The sequence below is a fragment of the Leucoraja erinacea genome, chromosome 19 (assembly GCF_028641065.1).
Source record: "Leucoraja erinacea ecotype New England chromosome 19, Leri_hhj_1, whole genome shotgun sequence".
Lineage (NCBI taxonomy): Eukaryota > Metazoa > Chordata > Chondrichthyes > Rajiformes > Rajidae > Leucoraja > Leucoraja erinaceus.
In genome coordinates, this window is record NC_073395.1 from 2,577,880 (window position 1) to 2,605,674 (window position 27,795).

Sequence of the window (27,795 nt, forward strand, 5' to 3'; positions counted from 1 at the left end):
CCACATCTCTAAAGTATGAAGTCTAAAGTTACAGGGAGAAGGCAGGAGAAGAAGATGGAGACTCAATGGGCTGAATAGCCTAATTCTGCCACGATGAGGTTTGGTCTTGTGAAGGTTTTCACACAGAGAGTGGTGAATCTCTGGAACTCTCTGCCACAGAGGGTAGTTGAGGCCAGTTCATTGGCTATATTTAAGAGGGAGTTAGATGTGGCCCTTGTGGCTAAGGGGATCAGGGGGTATGGAGAGAAGGCAGGTATGGGATACTGAGTTGGATGATCAGCCATGATCATATTGAATGGCGGAGCAGGCTCGAAGGGCAGAATGGCCTACTCCTGCACCTAATTTCTATGTTTCTATGTTTTTCTCCGTACCTGCACCAGAGTTCCCTCGGTGGTGAAGAACAAGTAGACCATGTATCCCGGGATGAAGACCATGGAGGAGAGGGCCATAAACCAGCCAATACCCTGACCCCATTTGGGGTAGACATAGTTGCCAAGGGTCAAAGGTGACATCTCCACGGCGCTGAAGAGAAACACTCCCTGTAAAGCAGAGGAGAAAACTGGGTGAGGAGATAAACACATCACATACAATGTCCAGGTATCTACACTGAGTCTAGTCAAGTCACCATTATTTCTATAGCACATTTAAAAAGCAACTCTTGTTGACCCAAGCGCAGGTACGGTCAAACAAACCTTCACGAGAAGGGGGGCCATTGTTGAACACGTTGTAACTGTTGGCGCCCTTTATGTGGCCCCCCCTTTACATACCTTGTGTATTCAAAACAATAATCCCACAGGTGATAGTAAGCTTTCATTCCTTCATTCATAAATAAAAGGTGTAATGACATCACTCCGAAGAGCAAAATGTCACTTCAAAGCACATTTGCCATTCAATGCCCGGGGATGTAATGTTAAAATTGTACACGGCATTGGTGAGGCCAGTTCTGGAGTATGGTGTACAATTTTGGTCGCCTAATTATAGGAAGGATGTCAACAAAATAGAGAGAGTACAGAGGAGGTTTACTAGAATGTTGCCTGGGTTTCAACAACTAAGTTACAGAGAAAGGTTGAACAAGTTAGGGCTTTATTCTTTGGAGCGCAGAAGGTTAAGGGGGGACTTGATAGAGGTCTTTAAAATGATGAGAGGGATAGACAGAGTTGACGTGGATAAGCTTTTCCCACTGAGAGTAGGGAAGATTCAAACAAGAGGACATTACTTGAGAATTAAGGGACAGAAGTTTAGGGGTAACATGAGGGGGAACTTCTTTACTCAGAGAATGGTAGCTGTGTGGAATGAGCTTCCAGTGAAGGTGGTGGAGGCAGGTTCGATTTTATCATTTAAAAATAAATTGGATAGGTATCAGGACGGGTAAGGAATGGAGGGTTATGGTCTGAGTGCAGGTAGATGGGACTAGGGGAGAATAAGTGTTCGGCATGGACTAGAAGGGTCGAGATGGCCTGTTTCCGTGCTGTAATTGTTATATGGTTGTTATATGGTTAATGCCCCTTTGAGAATGTTTTAACAATATTAAGGAGGTCTTAGTCTTACCAGAACTATAATGGGTGTAAAATATACCCAACAAAGCTTCCACCAAATGCACGGTTTGTACCCAATCATCTCCTCAATGTTTTTATAAAACTTGTTGACTCCTGCGAACAAAATCAGACAAATATTATTTATAATATTACCTGCCGTGTTCCAATCACCATTTACGTGGATCACAAGGTCCCATTCGACCCCTCAAGTATACTCCACCATTCAATCATGGCCAGAACTTGTATTTTGCCCAAGTTTCCTGCAACTGCAATTATCAATGTCGCTACATTTTCTATCATGTGGAATTCTTTGCCACGGAAGGCTGTGGAGGCCATGTCAATGGATATTTTTAAGGCAGTGATCGATAGATTCTTGATTAGTATGGGTTATAGAGTGATACAGTGTGGAAACAGGCCCTTCGGCCCAACTTGCCCACACCGGCCAACATGTCCCAGTTACTCTAGTCCCACCAGCCCGCATTTGGTCCATATCCCTCCAAACCTGTCCTATCCATGTACCTGTCTAACTGCTTCTTAAATGTTGGGATAGTCCCTGTCTCAACTACCTCCTCTAGCAGCCTGTTCCATACACCCACCATTCTTTGTGGGTTAGTGGTTTTGATTACTAGAATTTAGGAGATTGAGGGGGGATCTTATAGAAACTTACAAAATTCTTAAGGGGTTGGACAGGCTAGATGCAGGAAGATTGTTCCTGATGTTAGGGAAGTCCGGGACAAGGGGCCACAGCTTAAGGATCAGGGGGAAATCCTTTAAAACCGAGATGAGAAGAACTTTTTTCACACAGAGAGTGGTGAATCTTTGGAACTCTCTGCCACAGAGGGTAGTCGAGGCCAGTTCATTGGCTATATTTAAGAGGGAGTTAGATGTGGCCCTTGTGGCTAAGGGGATCAGAGGGTATGGAGAGAAGGCAGGTACGGGATACTGAGTTGGATGATCAGCCATGATCATATTGAATGGCGGTGCAGGCTCGAAGGGCCGAATGGCCTCTACTCCTGCACCTAATTTCTATGTTTCAATGAGAAGGCAGGAGAATGGGGATAGGAGGGAAAGATACATAGCCACGATTGAATGGTGATGTAGACCTGATGGGCCGAATGGCCTAATTCTGCTCCTATCACTTATGGCCTTATGTTTCCCACAAACTAAATAACCTGCATTATTCAATTCCCAGTCACAACGGCCTCTAAAAGATATCTCAGTGCAGACAGGGTTATTCACTCCTGAACTTCTGTCTGCAGTTCATTGAATTATACTTTATTATGCATGGAATTGGCAACTTGATCCTTTTTTGGTGTATAATACTGTATGTCTAACTACTCCAGTAATGTGCAATTGGATTAAAGCCAATAGAATGGAAGGCATAATGTATTTGGGGTAGTGGGTTTCAACTGGGGCAAGCAAGCATGAGCGTTTAGCATCAGTTTCAAGAATGCACATGAGGCCACAAACCATAATCCTTCCCTTCCCTTCCAATGGTTCATGTTAGTACAACTCCAGTCTGCATTTTTACTGCATACTTCCCTCTTATCCTTGAACTGTGACCCCTTGTTCTGGACTTCCCCAACATCAGGAACAATCTTCCTGCATCTAGCCTGTCCAACCCCTTAAGAATTTTGTAAGGCTTTCGACAAGGTTCCACATAAGAGATTAGTATAACTCCCTCTTAAATATAGCCAATGAACTGGCCTCGACTACCCTCTGCCGGCAGAGAGTTCCAGAGATTCACCACTCTCTGTGTGAAAAAAGTTCTTCTCATCTCGGTTTTAAAGGATTCCCCCCTTATCCTTAAGCTGTGACCCATAGTTCTGGACTTCCCCAACATCTGGAACAATCTTCCTGCATCTAGCCTGTCCAACCCCTTAAGAATTTTGTAAGTTTCTATAAGATCCCCCCTCAATCTTCCAAATTCTAGCGAGTACAAGCCGAGTCTATCCAGTCTTTCTTCATATGAAAGTCCTGCCATCCCAGGAATCAGTCTGGTGAACCTTCTCTGTACTCCCTCTATGGCAAGAATGTCTTTCCTCAGATCAGGAGCCCAAAACTGTACGCCATAATCTCAATATTCTCGGCAGCCCTCTCTCCCGCCTCCTCCACAAGCAGTTTAATAAACGGTGGGTAGAGAGTGACTCTGAGCTGCAGTTCCCCGCTGTTGTAACTGCGTTGTTTAATCCATGACTTCAGCGATGGGAAGCTGAGGGGAACAGGGCTGCCTGCTCTCTCACTGCACATCTTTGTTCCTCCACTTTGCTCAGCAGAAGCCAAGTTCCACAAAAAGGTCGATTCCTGCTTCTAGCCGCCAAACGGGAACCACCTCTGAGGTGGGTGTGAAGGAACTGCAGATGCCGGTTTAAACCGAAGATAAGCACACAATGCTGGAGTAACTCAATCAATCAATCAATCAATCAACCTTTATTGTCATCTTGCAAGCAACAAGTACAGTGCAAAATGAAAAGACGTTTCCCAGTGAATAGCGGAGCCTCGCACATGAAATTTAAAACACTTCTCACATAATAACACTAAAAAAAAAACCAATCCAGTCCCTGATGGAACAGAATAAATAGTTAAAATCAGGTAAAAAACACAATGTTAAAATACAGTAAACCAATCATAAAAAAATGTCCGGGGCCGCTGATTTAAGTGGCCAGTGCCAGTTATTAAAGTGTCCGTGCCAGCCGCAGAGTCAAGTCAACTCAGCGGGACAGGCAGCGTCTCTGGAGAGAAGGAATGGGTGACGTTCTTCTGACTGATGCGATGTTTCAGGTCTAGACCCTTCCTCAGACTGATGTCTGAAGAACGGTCTCGACCTGAAGAGTCACACATTCCTTCTGTCCAGAGATGCTGCCTGTCCCGCTGAGTTACTCCAGCATTTTGTGTCTATCTTCGACCACTTCTGAGGTGATTGACTAAATGTTGCAGCCATTGCAACTACCATGGCGATCCAAAACCCCATGTCTCCACCTTTTGTCAGGGGGGGTGTGGAGACGGCAGGAGCATGGGGGTAGGAGGGAGAGGTAGATCAGCCATGATTGAATGGCGGAGTAGACTTGATGGGCCGAACACAAAATTCTTAAGGGGTTGGACAGGCTAGATGCAGGAAGATTGTGCCCGATGTTGGGGAAGTCCAGGACAAGGGGTCACAGTTTAAGGATAAGAGGGAAGTCTTTTAGGACCGAGATGAGGATTTTATTTTTCCACACAGGGAGTGGTTAATCTGTGGAATTCTCTGCCACAGAGGGTAGTTGAGGCCACATTTCATTGGCTATATATAAGAGGGAGTTAGATGTGGCCCTTGTGGCTAAAGGGATCAGGGGGTATGGAGAGAAGGCAGGTACGGGATACTGAGTTGGATGATCAGCCATGATCATATTGAATGGCGGTGCAGGCTGGAAGGGCCGAATGGCCTACTCCTGCACCTAATTTCTATGTTTCTATGAATGGCCTAATTCTGTTCCAATCACATGACCTTTTTTCCCTCTCCCTGTGGCCCACCTGGTTGCTCACCTCCATTGTCCCCCCCTCCCCCCCCACCCCCCCCCCCCCATTGTCCCCTTCCCCTCCCCCCCACCTCCCCCCTCCACTCCACCTCCATTGTTCCTCCCCCTCCCCCCCCTCCACCTACATTGTCCCCCCTCCCCTCCCCCCCCCCACATTCCATCCATCCTCTGGCTTCACATTCCATCCTCACTCATCTCCCACTTTTTGTTTCCTTTTTATCCTTGTCCAACCATCTCCCTATCAACCCCCCCCTCCCCTGTATCCACCTCTCACTTGCCAAACTTTGTCCCGCCCCACCTCTCTTCCAGCTTTGTTCCACCTACTACAAACAGTATGAAACATACATGGAAACAGGCCCTTCGGCCCACCGAGTCCATGCTGACCATCGATCGCCCATTCACACTAGTTCTGTTATCCCACTTTCTCATCTACTCCCTACACACGAGGGGGCAATTTGCCGAGGGCCAATTAACCCACAAACAATAGACAATAGGTGCAGGAGTAGGCCATTCGGCCCTTCGAGCCAGCACTGCCATTCAATGTGATCATGGCTGATCATCCCCAATCAGTACCCCGTTCCTGCCTTCTCCCCATATCCCCTGACTCCGCTATCTTCAAGAGCCCTGTCTAGCTCTCTCCTGAAAGCATCCAGAGAACCGGCCTCTACCGCCCTCTGAGGCAGAGAATTCCACAGACTCACCACTCTCTGTGTGAGAAAGTGTTTCCTCGTCCCCGCACGTCTTTGGGATGTGGGTGGAAACCGGAGCACCCGGAGGAAACCCACGCGGTCCACAGGGAGAACGTGCAAACTCCACACAGACAGCACCCGTGGTCATGATTGAACCCGGGTTTCTGGTGCTGAGAGGCTGCAACTCTACTGCCGCGCCACCGCGCCACCGTGCTACACGTTTTTGTTCTTGGTTAAAGGAAATCAGGTAATATAAATCCGGCACTCACCATAAAACCAAGATATTGAGATGGTCTCGAAGAAAACCAGGAAGAGGAGAGTCATGCCACTGGCTGAGTAGTAATCGAACAACTTGAAGATATACAGACCACCCTGTGTTCACAAACACACACACAGACATCAACAATACAAGGTGCACAAAGCTACCAACACACGTTAGAAATTGTCCTCTCACCATGTTAGTTGTCAATCAACTTGGGGCACAGGGCGTGTAATGACAAGGAAGTGCAGATGCTGGCTTAGCAAAGAAAGACACAAAGTGCTGGAGTAACTCTGCAGGTCGGGCAGCGTATATGGAGGACGCGGATAGGTGACGTTTCGGGTTGGGACCTTCTCCAGACACGACCTGACTTCATTGGCCATGATACAAGACTTCATCTATACAAGTTGGTGGCGTTTCAGGTTGGGACCCTTCTTCAGACTGACTACAGGGAGGCTGGAGGAGAGGAGGGACAGAGAGGTCAGATTACGAATGGGAGGGGGAGTTGAAGTGCTGAGCCACCGGGAGATCAGGTTGGTTAATGCGGTAATGCGAGTGGTAGGATCTTATAGAAACATATAAAATTATAAAAGGACTGGACAAGCTAGATGCAGGAAAAATGTTCCCGATGTTGGGCGAGTCCAGAACCAGGGGCCACAGTCTTAGAATAAAGGGGAGGTCATTTAAGACTGAGGTGAGAAAAAACTTTTTCACCCAGAGAGTTGTGAATTTATGGAATTCTCTGCCACAGAGGGCAGTGGAGGCCAAGTCACTGGATGGATTTAAGAGAGAGTTAGATAGAGCTCTAGGGGCTAGTGGAGTCAAGGGATATGGGGAGAAGGCAGGCACGGGTTATTGATAGGGGACGATCAGCCATGATCACAATGAATGGCGGTGCTGGCTCGAAGGGCCGAATGGCATCCTCCTGCACCTATTTTCTATGTTTCTATGAGCGGAGGTGTTGGGCGATCCACATCCAGTCAGGGGTCTGCAAAGCATGACATGAATGAGACAGGTGGGAGGAGATGATGTCACACATACCTGAGTGACCATGCACAACCCGGCAAGGTACGAGATGAAGCACACCGACCCGATGAACTTCTTTTTGTGTCGACGCAAACTTCGCGGGTATTCGTCCATGAGAGCGGTAACAAAGCCTTCCACCGTACAGAACTAACGACGAGAGGCCTTGGATTAACTTTAGTATTCTCCAACTTCAGGTAACACTCACCCCGTTCCTGCCCTCTCTCTTTCCCGCCCCAGCACACAGACACAGACACAGACACAGACATAGACACAGACACAGACACAGACACACACACAGACACAGACACACACACACACAGACACACACACAGACACACACACACACACACACACACACACACACACACACACAGACACAGACACACACACACACACACACACAGACACACACACAGACACACACACACACACAGACACACACACAGACACACACACACACACACAGACACACACACTTCTCCCGTCCCGACTTTTTTCCATTCATTTCAGTAACCGGACCGGACCCGACCCGACCCGCAGTGTAATCAACGTTGTGGGGGAACAGTTTGTGTTCATAAATTAAAATTTTGAAAATGAGAAGATTTTTACCAAAGAATTTTTATTTTTACGAGGATGTTTCCGTGACCGACTTCCGTCTCCGCACCAGTATCTTTGCTCCGCTACGGGATCTTTGGTGCGGAGACGGAAGCCGGTTACGGAAATGGGGCCGAAAATGACCCGTGAATCTGCCCATGACCGTACTAGGTCTATTTTGTTGAGTGGACTATCTTGTTCGCTGTAGGATGGTGTCCGTACCCAACACCATTTTGTCTCCTTTTCACCTCCAGACTTTGTCACTTGCTCCACCCATCTACCAACCAACCCCCTCCTCACCTCTATCACTTGTTTAAGAAAGAACTGCAGATGCTGGTAAAATACTGACCTGCGAGTCAAGGCCAAGCATCAGTAGCATGGAGAAGAAGAGAATGGCCCAGAGTGATGCTGGATGTAGTTGAGTCACTGCCTGGGGGTACACAAGAAACGCCAGGCCAGGTCCTGTACAGGGAACCACAAGACCGTTACACCTTCCCCAGTACCACAGGAGCGCACAAACGTCAGCAATAGACAATAGACAATAGGTGCAAGAGGAGGCCATTCGGCCCTTCGAGACAGCACCGCCATTCAATATGATCACGGCTGATCATCCAAAGTCAGTACCCCCTTTTTTTTTTTTTTTTTTAAATCAAAAAATATATTCAATTAATAAAAAATAATATGTACACTACAATAAAACAAGCCAGAACCCACCACCATAATACAATACAAACATGTATCCATAATAAACTACTATACAACTATGATACAATCCTTATTGAGGATACATTCAACACCCTGCGGAGCCCAGCGGTCCCGGAACTCCCTCAGGGTGCCCGTAGACGGGGCGTATTCCCTTTCTAATCCCACCCGGGCACGGAAAGGTCAGTACCCCTTTCCTGCTTTCACCCCACATCCCTTGATTCCGTTAGCCCTAAGAGCTAAATCTAACTCTCTCTTGAATACATCCAGTGAATTAGCCTCCACTGCCTTCTGTGGCAGAGAATTCCACAGACACACAACTCTCTGGGTGAAAACGTTTTTCCTCATCTCAGTTCTAAATGGCCGACCCCTTGTTCTTAAACTGTGTGACCCCTTGAAACTTACAGAATAATGAAAGGCATAGATAGAGTGGATGTGGAGAGGATGTTTCCACTGGTGGGAGAGTCTAGGACCAGAGGTCACAGCCTCAGAATTAAAGGGCGCTCTTTTAGAAAGGAGCTGAGGAGGAACTCTTTAGTCAGAGGGTAGCTAATCTGTGGAACTCATTGTCACAGAGGGCAAGTCGGTGGATATTTTTAAGGTAGAGGTAGACAAACTTTTGATTAGAACGGGTGTCAAGGGTTATAGGGAGAAGGCAGGAAAATGGGATTAGGAGGCAGAGATCAGCCATGATTGAATGGCAGAGTGGACTCGATGGGCCGAATGGCCTAATTCTACTATAATGTGAACTGCCTCCGTCTAGATCTATCGATCAATTGAATTGCAAGATGCAGCACAGAAACAGGCCCTTCGGCCCACCGAGTCCACGCCGACCATCGATCACACTAGTTCTATTCTACCCGCTTACTCATCCACTCCCTGCACACTGGGGGCAATTTACAGAGGGGCCGAAAACCCACACGTCTTATGAGCGTGGGAGGAAACGGGAGCACCTGGAGAAACCCCACGCAGTCACAGGGAGAACGTGCAAACTCCTCACAGACAGCACCTGTATTGACTCGATTTGTATTTATGTATAGTATTATCTGATCTGGTTAGATAGCATGCAAAGAAAAAACACTTTTTGCTGTTCGTCAGTACACGGGTCATTAATAAACCTAAATTTTTAATCAAAGTCCAGCATATTAAACGTGACTTTATGCTTCCTCTTTTATATAATGAAATCTGCCTCTTCTAGTACATGGAGTGGTCGCACTTTAGTGCCAGATGCAAATAGATGCAGTGGAATTATTTATTTAATTCAGTAAAGATCTTACTAGACACACACACACACACACACACACGATCGTTCTTAAATGCGAGTCACAGGTTGAAGGTGAGAGAGGAAAGATTTAATAGGAACCGGAGGGGTGAGATCTTTGTGTGTACGGTGGTGGGTGTATGGAACAAGCTGCCAGAGGAGAACGTTGAGGCTGGGACTATCACAACGTTTGAGGAACAGTTAGACAGGTACACGGATAGGCAGACACAAAATGCTGGAGTAACTCAGCGGGACAGGCAGCATCTCTGGAGAGACGTTTCGGGTCGAGACCCTTCTTCAGATCTCTCCAGAGATGCTGCCCGTCCCGCTGAGTTACTCCAGCATTTTGTGTCTACCTTCGATTTAAACCAGCATCTGCAGTTCTTTCCGCCAAGCAGGTGCATGGATAGGACAGGTTGAGAGGGATATGGGCCAAACGCAGGCAGGTGGGACTAGTGTAGCTGGGACATGTTGGTCGGTGTGGGCAAGTTGGGCCGAAGGGCCTGTTTCTATGCTGTGCCACTCCATGAGTGTATGGTAATGGATTACACTGCTGCAGTACACAAGAATTCCTGAGTTCCCATCGCCAAATTGTAACCGGCAAGTTCAGCATTGTTCAAAATGCCGAGGTCTCCACTTGAACAGCAATAATGAATGAATAAGTTTATTGGCCAAGTATTCACATACAAGGAATTTGCCTTGGTGCTCCGCCCGCAAGTGACAACATGACGTACAGCGACAGTTAGGAATGACACATAAAACATTATTTGTTAAACATGTGAATTAAATAAAATACCAGAGCACAAGGAGGCTACAGACTATGGGCTACTAGAAGCGCCTCTGTCCTTACCTGACGATGCCAGTTCACTGATGGGTTTGTTGGTGATGTGGGACATGAAGCCAATGACGGAGAAGATGACAATACCAGCAAATATGCTGGTGCAGGAGTTGACGCTGCACACAATGAGGCAATCTCTGGAGACGGGAAGCACACAGACATGCAATCCAATTACAGACATCCCAAATGCAATTCATCTAATTTTGCCTCCCCCTGTGGCTAATAGGACAGATAGTCTTTAGCCATTTGTTAATTCTGAAAACAATGTTTGGATTTTCACAAAAGCCCTCCTTTCTGTTCATTTCCATTGCGACTCTCCCCCTTGCTCTGAATGATAGGCCATGTGTTCCAGTGAATATAGAAACATAGAAATTAGGTGCAGGAGTAGGCCATTCGGCCCTTCGAGCCTGCACCGCCATTCAATATGATCATGGCTGATCATCCAACTCAGTATCCCGTACCTGCCTTCTCTCCATACCTTCTGATCCCCTTAGCCACAAGAGCCACATCTAACTCCCTCTTAAATATAGCCAATGAACTGTGGCCTCAACTACCCTCTGTGGCAGAGAGTTCCAGAGATTCACCACTCTCTGCGTGAAAAAAGTTCTTCTCATCTCGGTTTTAAAGGATTTCCCCTTTATCCTTAAGCTGTGACCCCTTGTCCTGGACTTCCCTAACATCGGGAACAATCTTCCTGCATCTAGCCTGTCCAACCCCCTTAAGAATTTTGTAAGTTTCTATAAGATCCCCCCTCAATCTTCTAAATTCTAGAGAGTATAAACCAAGTCTATCCAGTCTTTCTTCATAAGACAGTCCTGACATCCCAGGAATCAGTCTGGTGAACCTTCCCTCTCTGCACTCCCTCTATGGCAATAATGTCCTTCCTCAGATTTGGAGACCAAAACTGTACGCAAATACTCCAGGTGTGGTCTCACCAAGACCCTGTACAAAGAGTACAGGACCGGAACAGTTTGAACCTCTCTGCCTAGACTCATATACTCAAATCCTTTTGCAATGAAAGCTAACATACCATTCGCTTTCTTTACTGCCTGCTGCACCTGCATGCCTACCTTCAATGACTGGTGTACCATGACCCCCAGGTCTCGCTGCATCTCCCCCTTTCCCAATCGGCCACCATTCAACAGACAATAGGTGCAGGAGTAGAGGCCATTCGGCCCTTCGAGCCAGCACCGCCATTCAATGTGATCATCCACAATCAGTACCCCGTTCCTGCCTTCTCCCCATATCCCCTGACTCCGCTATCTTTAAGAACCCTATCTAGCTCTCTCTTGAAAGTATCCAGAGAACCTGCCTCCACCGCCCTCTGAGGCAGAGAATTCCACAGACTCACAACTCTCTGTGTGGAAAAAGTGTTTCCTCGTCTCCGTTCTAAATGGCCGACCCCTTATTCTTAAACTGTGTGTGGCCATTGGTTCTGGACTCCCCCAACATCGGGAACATGTTTCCTGACTCTAGCGTGTCCAAACCCTGAATAATCTTATATGTTTCAATAAGATCCCCTCTCAACCATCTAAGCTCCAGAGTGTACAAGCCCAGCCGCTCCATTCTCTCAGCGTATGACAGTCCCACCATCCCGGGAATTAACCTGGTGACCTTATTTTCCGACTGGCTTCATTTCAGCAAAGTGATTTACCTGTAAATGTTGTTGTGGAAATGATTGTAACTGCCCAGAGCGATGAGTGATCCCAGACCAAGCCCGTAGGAGAAGAATATCTGTGTCGCCGCATCAAGCCAGACCTGCCCAGAGGAACAGCCATCCATCAGCGGAGATTGATAAACGAGGGTTCATCAAAGCAAACACCGACCACAAAACGTCTAAAAATCATGCAATCTAAAAAATGTACGGCACGGTGGCGCTGCGGTAGAGTTGCCGCCTCAAGGCACCAAAGACCCAGATTCATTCCCGACCCTGGGTGCTCTCTGTGTGGAGTTTGCACGTTCTCCCTGTGACAGCGTGGGTTTTCTCCGGGTGCTTTGGTTTTGTACCACATCAGGCTTGTATGTTAATTGGCTCTCTGTAAAATGCCTCTAGTGTGTAGGCGAATAACTGAATCTGGGGAGTATTGAAAATAACATTGGATTAGATTAGTGTCGGGATTGTGTGAATGGGTGGTTGATGTTCTGTGGTTACGACTGCACTTTGTGTCCTTGTTGTGAACCAGTTCCTTTGTCTCGGCTCGATAAGACATTCATTTTTTTTTTTTCGACTCTGTAAGACACTTGGATAGGTACATGGATAGGAAAGGTTTAGAGGACTAGGGGCCATCCATGGGCAAATGGGACTCGTGTAGATGGGATGTAGATAGTGTTGGTCAGTATGGGCAAGTTGTATTTGAACATGTATTGGAATAGGAGTAGAATTTGGCCATTCGGCCCATCAAGTCTACTCTGCCATTCAATAATGGCTGATCTATCTCTCTCTCCTAACCCCATTCTCCTGCCTTCTCCCCATAACCTCTGACACCTGTACTGATCAAGCATCTATCTATCTCTGCCTTAAAAATATCCACTGACTTGGCCTCCACAGCCTTCCGTGGCAAAGAATTCCACAGATTCACCACCCTCTGACTAAAGAAAGTATTAGTTTGTATTGAATAGGAGAAATTCATAGAAGCCATCAAGTGTCTATTGGCTATTGTCTATTGTCTATTGTCTAAGTGCCTCTGTTCCATATTGCAGTATTGTGAGCAAATGTGGGCTCCGTATCTGAGGAAGGATGTGCTGGCTCTGGAGAGGGTGCAGAGGAGGTTTACACGAATGATTCAGGAATGAGTGGGTTAGCATTTGATGAGCGTTTGACAGCACTGGGCCTGTACTCGCTGGAGTTTAGAAGGTTGAGGGGGGGGGGACCTGATTGAAACTTGCAAAATAATGAAAGGCATAGATGGAGTGGATGTCGAGAGGATGTTTCCACTGGTGGGAGAGTCTAGGACCAGAGGACACAGCCTCAGAATTAAAGGGCGCTCTTTTAGAAAGGAGGTGAGGAGGAACTTCTTTAGTCAGAGGGCAGTTAATCTGTGGAATTATTTGCCACAGAGGGCTGCGGAGGCCAAGTCAGTGGATATTTTGAAGGCAGAGATGGCTGTCTATTGTCTATTGTCTATTATTGGTTGTTGTCTATGGTTCTGGGGAGAAGGCAGGAGAATGGGAATAGGAGGCAGAGATCAGCCATGATTGAATGGCGGAGTGGACTCAATGGGCCGAATGGCCTAATTCTACTATAACATGTGAACTTGTGGACGTTCTGCCTCTCTGTGTCGATGGTCAATGGGAAGTCATTGACGTTGGCATTTTCCACAAGGATCGCGGTTAGGTTGTTTAATCACATGCTTAATAAATAATGCTTTATTATTAATGTTTAATGTTTAATGCCGCATTCCTAACTGTCAATGTATGTCGTTGTTGTCACTTGCGGGCGGAGCACCAAGGCAAATTCTTTGTATGTGAATACTTGGCCAATAAACTTATTCATTCATAAAGTCAAAGTGTCCTTTCAGTCTGAACGAAATGTCGTGCCTTGCAGTCATAACAATTCTATTTCAAGAGAGAGCTAGATAGGGCTCTTGAAAATAGCGAAGTCAGGTGGATATGGGGTGAAGGCAGGAACGGGGTACTGATTGGGGATGATCAGCCATGATCACATGAATGGCGGTGCTGGCTCGAAGGGCCGAATGGCCTACTCCTGCACCTATTGTCTATTGGCTAACATAGAATAAAATAACAAAACACACAATTAACACAGATTTAACATCCACCACAGTGAGTCTACCAGGCACCTCCTCACTGTGATGGAAGGCAAAGGTCTTAAAGTTCTTGTCATTCATTCATTCATTCATTCATTCATTAATTCATTCATTCATTCAAACATTCATTCATTCAAATCATGCATTCATTCATTCATCCATTCATTCATTCATCCATTCATTCATTCATCATACATACATTCATTCATTCATTCATCCATCCATTCATCCATTCATTCATTCATTCATTCATTCAGGTTGAAGACCCCCGACATACTCACCTGGGAGCTGGCGAGCTTGCTGAAGTTGGGAGTGAGGTAGAACAAGATGCCTTCCCTCGCCCCAGGGAGGGTGACTCCGCGGAAGAACAAAATGAACAGCATGACGTAGGGGTAGGTGGCGGAGAAGTACACAACCTGGTGGCAGGAAGGCAGAGAGGAAGAACGGTGAAGTGGAATGGGGGAATATTTGGAATGGGGGAATCTGTAGGGGGATATTTGGCCCCGTCTTGCAGTCACGTCAGTGATGATTACAGGGGGAAAAAATCTGCCTGCGGGCCGGATGATTTCGAGCTACGGGCCGCGTTCGGCCCAGGGGCCGTAGGTTGTCGGCCCCTGGTTTCATCCCCTGCACGTGGTCAAGATTAGTGCAGAAAATAAACGGAGGCAACAAGTTCCTGCAGAGTGGCGCAGCGGGTAGAGTCGCCGCCTCACAGCACCAGAGACCCAGGTTCAATCCTGACCTCGGGTGCTGTCTGTGTGGGTGGAGTTTGCACGTTCTCCCCCCTGTGACCGTGTGGGTTTCCTCCGGGTGCTCCGGTTTCCTCCCACATCGCAACAACGTGCGACTTTGTACATTAATCGTCCCTCTGTAAACTCCCTCCCCCCCAGTGTGTGGGGAGCAGATGAGAAAACATAGATGGGTTAACATAGAACTCATGCGAAAGGGTGATCGGTGATTGGCATGGACTCGGTGGGCCGAAGGGCCTGTTCCCATGCTGTACCGTTAAAAATAAACTGAAAACATTTCTGTTTGGAGAGGCAGGAAAAAAATGTGCATTTCTAAGAGCAGAATACCATTTAATGAGCTCAATTATGTCAAAAGATTCTGTTAGGGAATTAGAGAATATTTCCCTTCACTTTCTTTGTCGTGCATGTTTATGGCTTGATCACATTAATCTGTAAATAATGTCATTCATATATTTATAGCCTACTAATTGTTAACATATAATGCAGGCCAGTACAGTACAGGAACAGGCCCTTCAGCTCACAATCTCTGTACAGAGCATGAAGCCAAGTCCGCACGTGATCCATATCGATCAATTCCCTGCGTATCCATCTACAATCTGCCACCACCACCCTCTGTGTAAATAAATCCCCACCCAAAATTGGATAGCACGCCAGAAATAGCCTTTCACTATACCCCGATACACTTGGTGTACACCTCAACCTTTAGACTGTTCAATGTTCTTTTTTTAAAATATAAATCATGTTTCTCGGGGGATCTAAATCTAAATTTTATGAGTTGTTTAAGTTATGACATCGGATGGAAGATGCGTACCAAATCTCGTTGTACCTATGTGCAATGACAATAAAATATATTATTATTATTATTATTATTATTATATGTCTAAACTCTCCTCACTGTTTCCCAGGGTGAAACACAGCAGGAACGTCGAGAGCTACCTTTCCCGTCCACTCCACGCCCTTCCAGATGGAGAAGTAAACGAGAATCCAAGCCAGGGCCAGGGTCCCAGCTAAAGGCCAACGTAGGGTGCCGGGCTCCTCCAGACCACTACTCATCTGGTGCATATTTCGCCTGAAAATATACAGAATATATATATTTATAAAGGGCCTGTCCCACTTACGCGATTTTTTTCGGCGACTTGCCGGCACCCGTCATTAGTTGCAGCAGGTGGCCGGAAGTTTTCAACATGTTGAAAATCCAGCAGTGAGCAGAAACAGGTACGCTCTTTGAGCGACTACTCACCACCATACAGGCTTCACCCCGCGACATTCTCACCTGTATGGTGGTGAGTAGTCGCCCAAAGAGTCGTACCTTTTTCTGCTCGCCGCTGGATTTTCAACATGTTGCACATTCATTATGTACATTATAGATAGAAACATAGAAAATAGGTGCAGGAGGAGGCCATTTGGCCCTTCGAGCCTGCACCGCCATTCAATATGATCATGGCTGATCACCAACTCAGTATCCTGTACCTGCCTTCTCTCCTTTAGCCACAAGGGCCACATCTAACTCCCTCTTAAATATAGCCAATGAACTGTGGCCTCAACTACCTTCTGTGGCAGAGAATTCCACAGATTCATCACTCTCTGTGTGAAAAATGTTTTTCTCATCTCGGTCCTAAAAGATTTCCCCCTTATCCTTAAACTGTGACCCCTTGTCCTGGACTTCCCCAACATCGGGAACAATCTTCCTGCATCTAGCCTGTCCAACCCCTTGAGATTGTTCCCGATGTTAGGGAAGTCCAGGACAAGGGGGTCACAGCTTAAGGATAAGGGGGAAATCCTTTAAAACCGAGATGAGAAGAATTTTTTTCACACAGAGAGCGGTGAATCTCTGGAACTCTCTGCCACAGAGGGTAGTTGAGGCCAGTTCATTGGCTATATTTAAGAGGGAGTTAGATGTGTTCCTTGTGGCTAAGGGGATCAGGGGGTATGGAGAGAAGGCAGGTACGGGATACTGAGTTGGATGATCAGCCATGATCATATTGAATGGCGGTGCAGGCTCGAAGGGCTGAATGGCCTCTACTCCTGCACCTAATTTCTATGTTTCTATGTTTCTATACATCTGCATACTCAAGTCAAGCCAAGTTTATTTGTCACATACACATACGAGATGTGCAGTGAAATGAAAAGTGGCGATGCTCGCGGACTTTGTGCAGAAAAAAATAAACAAACTCCAAACAGAATGAAACAGAATCGCAGATTCACATAGTGCACATTTGTGGGAGGGAAGAAAAAGGAAAAAAACAGCAATTTTAAAAAGCCGCCACACAGCAGAAGAGTGGTTCAGTAGAGTTAGTCCCTGGTGAGATCGGAGTTTACAGTCCTACTGGCCTCTGGGAAGAAACTCCTTCTCATCCTCTCCGTTCTCACAACTCGACGTGCACAAACAGAAGATCAAATAGAACGATATTTAAGAAGGAACTGCAGATGCTGGAGAATCGAAGGTACACAAAAAAGCTGGAGAAACTCAGCGGGTGCAGCAGCATCTATGGAGCGAAGGAAATAGGCAACGTTTCGGGCCGAAACCCTTCCGGGTTTCGGCCCGAAACGTTGCCTATTTCCTTCAGGGTTTCGGCCTGAAACGTTGCCTATTTCCTTCAGGGTTTCGGCCCGAAACGTTGCCCATTTCCCTCGCTCCATAGATGCTGCTGCACCCGCTGAGTTTCTCCAGCTTTTTTGTGTGCCATCAAATAGAACAAGTTGTCCTGCAACTTCAGGCCGTGCACGCCACATGAAAGGAGAAGAAGAAGTTGTGACTTGCGTGGGTTTGCTCCAGGATCTCCAGTTCCCTCCCACACGCCTTAGACATTGGGTTTGTAGACAATTGGCTTCTGTAAATTGTAAATTGTCCCTAGTGGGTGTAGTACAGTTCTGATGTACTTGTTTAATTCTTTAGTAACTTGTCAGTTTCTTTGTTGAACTAAATGAAGGCGCATGTTGCAATCAAAAGCGCTTGAACAATTGGTTGGGAAGAAAGCCAAACTGTAAGAAAGACAACTGCGCCTCGTGTTCAAGAGCAGCCAGCTCTTGCATGATCGCTGGTTGGTACGAAGGGCCTGTATTTGTCTAAAATCTAAAGGGATTTGTATCTGTAAATGAATCTTCCAATCTTTCAAATCTATCATTTCCATTTCTTACCAGATATTACAGTCAAAATATAAAATTTAATGGTAGATCTCATCATCGGCAAGTGGAGGAACAATTTCTCCCAGTTGCTCAGTAAGATGTTTTTGGAATAGTTGCTGTAACCATTCGAGTGACCATTCCCATCAGCTTCTCTGCCTTTACTGGAAATATTGATTTCCATTCCTGCGATCCCATAGTGACGTGTATATGATCGGCAACTATGTAGAGAAACATCAAATGCAGTTCCACCCAAGACAGACACAGAGTGCTGGAGTAACTCAGCGGGTCAGGCAGCATCTGTGGAGAACATGGATAGGTGACGTTTCACAGGGTGCTGGAGTAACTCAGTGGGTCAGGCAGCATCTGTGGAGAACATGGATAGGTGACGTTTCACAGAGTGCTGGAGTAACTCAGCGGGTCAGGCAGCATCTCAGGCAGCATCTATGGCGCTAAGGAAATAGGCAACGTTTTGGGCCGAAACCCGTAAGGGTTTCGGCCCGAAACGTTGCCTATTTCCAGAAGGATTTCGGCCCGAAACGTTGCCTATTTCCTTAGCTCCATAGATGCTGCTGCACCATAACTCAGTGGGTCAGGCAGCATCTGTGGAGAACATGGATAGGTGACGTTTCACAGAGTGCTGGAGTAACTCAGTGGGTCAGGCAGCATCTGTGGACAAAAGGAACAGGTGACATTTCGGGTGGAGACGCTTCCTCAGGCTGAGAGTCCGGGAAGAGGGAAACTAGAGGTATGAAAAGGTTCAGAATAAATCAGAGGAGGCACTGGCGACTGAGGAAAGTTGGAGCCCACAATGGTCCATTGTTGGCTGTGGAAGAGGTGACAACGAAGGGATGTATGGATGTGAACAGTGGTTACTAGCAGGATGACTAGGATGAAGGAGGGACAGAGAGAGAGAGGGAAAGAAAGGGTTACTTGAAATTAGGGAAATCAATATTTATAAGATGCTCAGAGATGCTGCCTGTCCCACTGAGTTACTCCAGCATTTTGTGTCTATCTTTGATTTAAGCCAGCACTTGCAGTTCCTTCCTGCACATGAAGTGAAACTGGGTTGGAATGGGCAGGTGACGTTTCGGGCCGGGACGTCTCTGCAGGCTGACGAACCACAAGTTAGTTGTAAAATAACCAGCTACCGAGACAGATGTGTACAGCAATTCATTCATCCCCCGCACAATTAAAGCATGGAATAGCATCTTCACCCTGCCATAGTTACCCAACCAGACGCAACTACATTTAAGGTAGACAAAAGTGCTGGAGAAACTCAGCGGGTGCGGCAGCATCTATGGAGCGAAGGAAGTAGGCAACGTTTCGGGCCAAAACTCTTCTTCATACTGAAGCAACTAAATTTAAGGTAGCTCTTATTCTCCAAGAACCCTTTTTTGTTTAAGTCCACCCTCCGCCACCTCCAGTTTAAATTCCATTTGGAATATTTTGGGAGGACCAGGAAACTAAGGAGCAAGAACATCAGCCTAATATGACAGCACGTCATAAGTTCCGAAGAACATCAGGGTGATTTTCCGTTTACAGCATAAACCTTCCTTCCAGGGATCACCATGAAAGTTTGCAACGTCACTCATTCCGAGCTCCCATCCAAGTCCAACACGCACTTGGCACTGGGAGTGTTTCACTTAATGTGTTCGCACTTCATGCTGTGAATGAAACATAGAAACATAGAAAATAGGTGCAGGAGTAGGCCATTCAATGCGATCATCGTTACTCCAGCACTCTGTGAAACGTCACCTATCCATGTTCTCCACAGATGCTGCCTGACCCGCTGAGTTATGGTGCAGCAGCATCTATGGAGCGAAGGAAATAGGCAACGTTTCGGGGCCGAAATCCTTATGGAAATAGGCAACGTTTCGGGCCGAAACCCGGAAGGGTTTCAGCCCGAAACGTTGCCTATTTCCTTAGCTCCACAGATGCTGCCTGACCCGCTGAGTTACCCCAGCACTCTGTGAAACGTCACCTATCCCATGTTCTCCACAGATGCTGCCTGACCCGCTGAATTATTTGCCTCAGAGGGCGGTGGAGGCCGGTTCTCTGGATGCTTTCAAGAGAGAGCTAGATAGGGCTTTTAAAAATAGCAGAGTCAGGGGATATGGGGAGAAGGCAGGATCGGGGTACTGATTGGGGATGATCAGCCATGATCACATTGAATGGCGGTGCTGGCTCGAGGGGCCGAATGGCCTACTCCTACACCTATTGTCTATTGAGTTACTTCAGCACTCTGTGACTGTCGTTGCTATCAGTGAATACATTTAATGTCTCCAACAGATGTCATTCTTAACACAATTAACATTAATGAATTAATTGTAATTAATAAAATAATTCACCGTCTGTCACCGGCTAATATGTTCAACGGTTTAAATCATAGTTCTGGTTCGAAGGGCCGAATGGCCTACTCCTTCACCTATTGTCTATTGCCTAACGCTGCCCCAAGACCCTACAGCGAGCAAGATGGTCCACTCGACGAAATAGACGCAGTGCGGTCATGGGCAGATTCACGGGTCATTTTCGGCCCCATTTCCGTAACCGGCTTCCGTCTCCGCACCAAAGATCCCGTAGCGGAGCAAAGATACTGGAGCGGAGACGGAAGTCGGTCACGGAAACATCCCCGTAAAAATAAAAGTTATTTGGGAAAAATCTTCTCCTCATTTTCAGAATTATAATATATTAACACAAACTGTTCCCCCGCAACGTTGATTACACTGCGGGTCGGGTCGGGTCGGGTCCGGTTACTGAAATGGATGAAGGAAAGGCCCACGTTCCGCTCCGTTGCGTACTACACGTCAGCCCATTGCATTTGGAAGGAGTGGTCTATCTTGCTCCGCTATAGGATCTTTGATGCAGCCCGCTCCAGTTCACCAGTGAGAATGAACATCACTTACTCCCAAAACTCAGTCACGGCACTGGTCAGGTTGGTGGTGTCGACCAGCGAGAAGTTGGAGAAACAAAGCTCCGTGTTCCAGTCATTGTCACAGCTTTGCCACGGAAGGTCCTGCAGAGAGGATCAGTACATCGTTCAATCAACGGGTTTACCAGGAGGAAGGAAAATCCAGAACTTGTCTTCCTGCTATTTATCTCGATGAGTACGGGGGGGTCAGGGCTTATGGGGAGAAGGCAGGAGAATGGGGTTGGGAGGGAGAGATAGATCAGCCGTGACTGAATGGCAGAGTAGACCTGTGGGGCCGAATGGCCTAATGCTACTCCTATCACTTATGATCTTTTCAATGTTTGTGTGCGAACATGATATCACCCATGAGAACTAGTCCAGCCTCCACAGGACACACAATGTCCAGTATCCTCCCCCTTCATCTCCGACAACTTTCCACTTGCTGATGTGTTCTCTACCTCCGTGGTTAGGAAGGGTGGCGCGGTGGTGGTGCAGCGGTAGAGTTGCTGCCTCACAGCGCCAGAGACCCGGGTTCCATCCTGACTACGGGCGCTGTCTGTACGGAGTTTGTACGTTCTCCCTGTGACCGAGTGGGTTTTCCCCGGGTTCTTCCCATATCCCAAAGATGTACACTGGCTTGTAGGCTAATGGCTTCTGTAAGTTATAAACTTGTCCCAGGTGTGTGTAAGTTGGTGTGCGGGGGGATCGCTGGTCGGCGCGGACTCGATGGGCTGAAGGGCCAGTTTCCGCACTGTACCTCTAAAGTACACGCGTCTAAAAGTATCAAAGGTTACGGGGAGAAGGCAGGAGAATGGGGTTGAGGGGGAGAAATAGATCAGCCATGATTGGATATCGGAGCAGAATCGATGGGCTGAGTGGCCTAATTCTGTTGCCATGTCTTATGGTCTTAAGTAAGTAAGTAAGTAAGTAAGTTTATTGGCCAAGTATTCACATACAAGGAATTTGCCTTGGTGCTCCACCCACAAGTAACAACATGACACACAGTGACAGTTACGAATGACTCAGAAAACACTAAATATTAATAATAATAAAACATTAATGATAAAACACCATTGATCAAGCATTGAACCAACAACATACCAGATCAAAGGGAGGCTACAGATTGTTGGCTGTTGAGTAGAGCAACTACTTGTGGATTATGGTGACATGATCAAAAAGCCCAGACATCTCCTTATAGAATATAGAAGAGGATAGCAGAGGTACAGGCCCTTCGGCCCATACTGATGGGGACTCACCATTGTGAAGGAGCTGAAGAGATAGTAGAGAGCCCAGGCGATGATGACTATATAGTAGATGTTGAGCCAAAATGACAAGATGACAGCAGCCATTCCAACACCTGTTAACATGAATGAATGAATGAATGAATGAAAACTTTATTGTCATTCAGATATACACCTAGACACAGTGCACCTTGAACGAAATTTCGTTGCATTTTACTCTCCAAAATCAGTTAAAAGCTAAAAGTTCCAGGTGCGTCCATAAAAATGCGTCATGCGCATAGTTCTGTAAAATAAATATATATTAAAAAGTTTTTAAAAGTGACGATATTTAAAAAGTTCTAGCCTCGGTTTTTTTGATTGTTCAGTAATCTTATGGCCTGGGGGATGAAGCTGTTGCAGAACCTGGTTGTCCCGCTCTTCATGCTGCGGTACCTCCTCCCAGAGTTAAGCAGTATGAACAGTCCAAATTGTGGGTGTGTGGGGGCTCTGATAATGCCCTTAGCTCTACTCAGACAGGTTAACAGACAAGAGGGCAGGTTATTGTGCAAACTATGACCACTGTACGACACAGGGTGCTGGAGGAACTCAGCGGGTCAGGCAGCATCTGTGGGGGACATGGAGGGAGGGCAGGGTACTCTGGCCAGATGCATCGCGGCTTGGTTCGACAACTCCCACGCTCAGGAACAGAGAGGACTACAAGTGGTGGATGGACACTTCCCAGACCATCACGGGCACTCACCTACCCCACCATCGAAGGGATCTACTGTAGTTTAGAGATACAGCATGGAAACAGGCCCTTCGGCCCACCGTGTCCGCGCCGGCCAGCGATCCCCGCACATTAACCTACACCCATTAGGGACAATTTTTTTTGTACATTTACCAAGCCAACTAACCTACAAACCTGTATGTCTTTGGACAGTGGGAGGAGACAGAAGATCTCGGAGAAAACCCAGGCAGGTCACGGGGAGAACGTACAAACTCCGTACAGACAGCACCCGTAGTCAGGATCGAACCCGGGGCTCCGGCGCTGAATTCGCTGTGAGGCAGCAACTCTACCGCTGCGCCACCGCGACTGCCTCATAAGGGCCGCCAGCATCATCAGGAGACCCACACCACCCTGGCCACGCTCTCATCTCACTCCTACCATCGGGGAGAAGGTACAGGAGCCTGAAAACCGTGACCTCCAGGTTCAGGAACAGCTTCTGGCCAACAGCCATCAGGCTCTTGAACACTACACAACACCAACCTCAACTATGACCCCGTGGACTGTCTCTGATTATCATAAGATCATAAATGGTAGGAGCAGAATTAGGCCATTCGGCCCATCAAGTCTACTCCGCCATTCAATCATGGCTGACCCATCTCTCACTGCTAACCCAATTCTCCTGACTTCTCCCCATAACCCCTGACACCCGTACTATCTCAGATAGAATCTATCTCTTATAAGAATCTATCTTATACCAAGGACCTTGGAAGGGTGGGGGGGTGTACTAGTATTGGAGTTATTCATTTATGGTTTTTGTGTGTTGGTATTGGGGTTATTAATTCATTAATTAATGCCTAAAACGTCACCTATCCACGTTCTCCACAGATACTGCCTGACCCACTGAGTTACTCTCCAGCACTCTGTGAAACGTCACCTATCCATGTTTCTCCACAGATGCTGCCTGACCCGCTGAGTTACTCCAGCACTCTGTGAAACGTCACCTATCCATGTTCTCCACAGATGCTGCCTGACCCGCTGAGTTACTCCAGCACTCTGTGAAACGTCACCTATCCATGTTCTCCACAGATGCTGCCTGACCCGCTGAGTTATGGTGCAGCAGCATCTATGGAGCGAAGGAAATAGGCAACGTTTCGGGCCGAAACCCTTCTGGAAATAGGCAACGTTTTGGGCCGAAACCCGGAAGGGTTTCGACCCGAAACGTTGCCTATTTCCTTAGCTCCATAGATGCTGCTGCACCCGCTGAGTTACTCCAGTACTCTGTGAAACGTCATCTATCCATGTTCTCCACAGATGCTGCCTGACCCGCTGAGTTACTCCAGCACTTTGTGAAACGTCACCCATCCATGTTCTCCACAGATGCTGCCTGACCCGCTGAGTTACTCCAGCACTCTGCACTTTGCTTGTGATTCCAGCACTTGCAGTTCCTTGTCTCCAATATATTGGCACTGGTATTAAGGTATACTGTAAACCTTTTCTACATTAATACCATGCACTCCTCTCAGTCAGGATTAAAATGGGTTCGATCTGAAGGAGGCTTACTGTTAGAAAGGTTTTAATGATAACTTGCTGGTGAAGAGTTATTAGTCATGGTTACCACACAGACCACACTCCCCACCATTGACTCCATCTGCACTTCCCACGCAGCCTTGGGAAAGCAGCCAACATCATCAAAGACTTCGACACAGTAGACAATAGGTGCAGGAGTAGGCCATTCGGCCCTTTGAGCCAGCGCCACCATTTAATGTGATCATGACTGATTATCCACAATCAGTTACCTGCTCCTGCCTTCTCCCCATATCCCCTGACTCCGCTATCTTTAAGAGCCCTATCAAGCTCTCTCTTGAAAGCATCCAGTGAATTGGCCTCCACTGCCCTTTGAGGCAGAGAATTCCACAGACTCACAACTCTCTGGGTGAAAACGTTTTTCCTAATTTCCATTCCAAATGGCTTACCCCTTATTCTTAAACTGTGGCCCCTGGTTCTGGACTCCCGCAACATCTGGAACATGCTTCCTGCCTCTAGCGTGTCCAATCCCTTTATAATCTTATATGTTTCAACAAGATATCCTCTCATCCTTCTAAACTCCAGAGTATACAAGCCCAGCTGCTCCATTCTATCAACATATGACAATCCCGCCATCCTGGAAATTAACTTGGTGAACCTACGCTGCACTCCCTCAATAGTAAGAATGTCCTTCCACAAATTTGGAGACCAAAACTGCACACAAAATGCCGGAGTAACTCAGCGGGCCAGGCAGCATCTCTGGAGAGAAGTAATGGGTGATAGACAATAGACAATAGGTGCAGTAGTAGGCCATTCGGCCCTTCGAGCCAGTCCCGCCATTCACTGTGATCATGGCTGATCATCCCCAATCAGTACCCCGTTCCTGCCTTCTCCCCATATCCCCTGACTCCGCTATCTTTAAGAGCCCTATCTAACTCTCTCTTGAACGCATCCAGAGAACCGGCCTCCACCGCCCTCTGAGGCAGTGATATTTCAGGTCGAGCCCCTTCTTCAGAGAAGGATCATCACCAAAGACTTGTCCCACCCCGGCCATTCCTTCACCCCACTCCCATCTGTTAGAAGGTACAGAGGTTTGAAGGCGCACACCACCAGACTCAGGAGCAGCTTCTTCTCCTTCTGTTATCAGGCTTATGAACGGCGCTTCCATAAGCTCGGGGAGCTTATACCACCCAAGTAGCTGCCTGACCCGCTGAGTTCCTCCAGCACCTTGTGTCTACCTCTCCAGAGATCCCTGCACGCATGGATCAGAGTGGGAGCTACACTCTAGTCGATAGCAGAAGTTGCCTTTAGCAAAGCCAGTTCCACATCAAACGTTGAGAAACACTGACCTTTGAACATGGGAGCGAGCTTCCAGACACCAAGGCCCCCGATGGAAGTGTACTGGCCCAGAGCCGTCTCCAGCAGAAACAGGGGGATTCCAGCAAATATCAGCGTCAGAAAATACGGGATCAGGAAGGCACCTGGAATATAATACATGGAACATTATTACAGCGAAGGAACTGAATTTTGAAATTCAGGCAAATATTAATCCCAAGGACCTCGTGCTAGTGTTGGGGTTATTAATTTATTAATCCCTGAAACGTCACCTATCCATGAAATAGACGAGTGCAGCACAGGAACAGGCCCTTCAGCCCACAATGTCCGTGCCGAATATGATGCCAATATCAACTAATCTCCTCTGCCTGCAGGTTGATAGTCTGGGGAATTCTCTGCCTCAGTGGAGGCAGGCTCACTAGATGCTTTCAAGAGAGAGCTAGATAGGGTTCTTAAAGATAGCGGAGTCAGGGGATATGGGGAGAAGGCAGGAACGGGGTACTGATTGGGGATGATCAGCCATGATCGCATTGAATGGCGGTGCTGGCTCGAAGGGCTGAATGGCCTGTACTCCTGCACCTATTGTCTATTGTCCCTCCATTCCCTGCATACCCGCTGCACTGCCCTCATTGAGTTCAGAGATAGGGCGCAGAAACAGGCCATTCGGCCCACGAGTCCGTGCCGTCCAGCGATCCCTGTACATATATTATCTAAATGGTGGCCGATTGGGAAAGGGGGAGATGCAGCGAGACCTGGGTGTCATGGTACACCAGTCATTGAAGGTAGGCATGCAGGTGCAGCAGGCAGTGAAGAAAGCGAATGGTTGAGAGGGGATCTTATAGAAACTTACAAAATTCTTAAGGGGTTGGACAGGCTAGATGCAGGAAGATTGTTCCCGATGTTTGGGAAGTCCAGGACAAGGGGTCACAGCTTAAGGATAAGGGGGAATCCTTTAAAACCGAGATGAGAAGAACTTTTTTCATGCAGAGAGTGGTGAATCTCTGGAACTCTCTGCCACAGAGGGTAGTTGAGGCCACAGTTCATTGGCTATATTTAAGAGGGAGTTAGATGTGGCCCTTGTGGCTAAGGGGATCAGGGGGTATGGAGAGAAGGCAGGTACGGGATACTGAGTTGGATGATCAGCTATGATCATATTGAATGGCGGTGCAGGCTCGAAGGGCCGAATGGCCTACTCCTGCGCCTAATTTCTATGTTTCTATGTTTCTATGACACTATCACACACACACGCACGCACTCACAGGGAGAACGTACAGAAGCAGCACCCCTAAGCGGGATTGAACCCGGGTCTCTGGCGCTGCAAGTGCTGTAAGGCAGCGACGTTACCGCTGCACCACCGTGGCCGCTCAGATCCGTCGACCGGCGTGCGGCGTTATTCAGCGCCGTGACGTACCTCCACCGTTCTTCCCACAGAGATAAGGGAATCTCCAGACGTTGCCCAGTCCAATGGCGTACCCCACGCAGGACAGGAGGAAGTCAAACCTCCCCTTCCAGCTTCCCCTGTCCTGCAGCTCCTCCTCTTTAGCCGCCCGTGTGTCCACTCCTCCCTCCGGCACTGGCTCCATCAAGCCCGGGAGGAAACTGATCTCCTGCGAACCTTGTTCCATCCGCTCTGTTGCTTCACATGGACCGAGGGTTTATCCACACTCTGACGTCCCGGCCTGGAGTCAAGGGCTTGTCCTCACACCTTACTGCAAGTCTGAAAGGAACAGAAGGAGTTTGTTAGTGTAAATGTGTCCTCCCTTCTGTTTGGGAAGGAACGGCAGATGCTGCTTCAAACCGAAGATAGACACAGAGTGCTGGAGTAACTCAGCGGGTCAGGCAGCATCTGTGGAGAACATGGATAGGTGAAGTTTCACAGAGTGCTGGAGTAACTCAGCGGGTCAGGCAGCATCTGTGGAGAACGTGGATAGGTGACGTTTCACAGAGTGCTGGAGTAACTCAGCGGGTGCAGCAGCATTTATGGAGCTAAGGAAATAGGCAACGTTTCGGGCCGAAACCCTTC

General features: G+C 47.5%; 1 protein-coding gene across 1 annotated transcript; it reads right to left on the reverse strand.

Moving 5' to 3' along the window:
• Window positions 1-353: 353 nt before the first annotated feature.
• LOC129706528 (sodium- and chloride-dependent GABA transporter 1-like) lies at window positions 354-27,568 on the reverse strand. Its single transcript, XM_055650892.1, has 13 exons — window positions 27,184-27,568; window positions 25,787-25,918; window positions 22,223-22,323; window positions 20,962-21,071; window positions 15,869-16,001; window positions 14,465-14,599; window positions 12,074-12,177; window positions 10,432-10,556; window positions 7,968-8,080; window positions 7,040-7,171; window positions 6,009-6,111; window positions 1,549-1,649; window positions 354-539 (listed from the first exon to the last, which is right to left on the reverse strand). Exons 1-13 carry the CDS (start codon window positions 27,395-27,397, stop codon window positions 354-356), a joined length of 1,689 nt encoding a protein of 562 aa, XP_055506867.1. The 5' UTR covers window positions 27,398-27,568.
• Window positions 27,569-27,795: the final 227 nt, after the last annotated feature.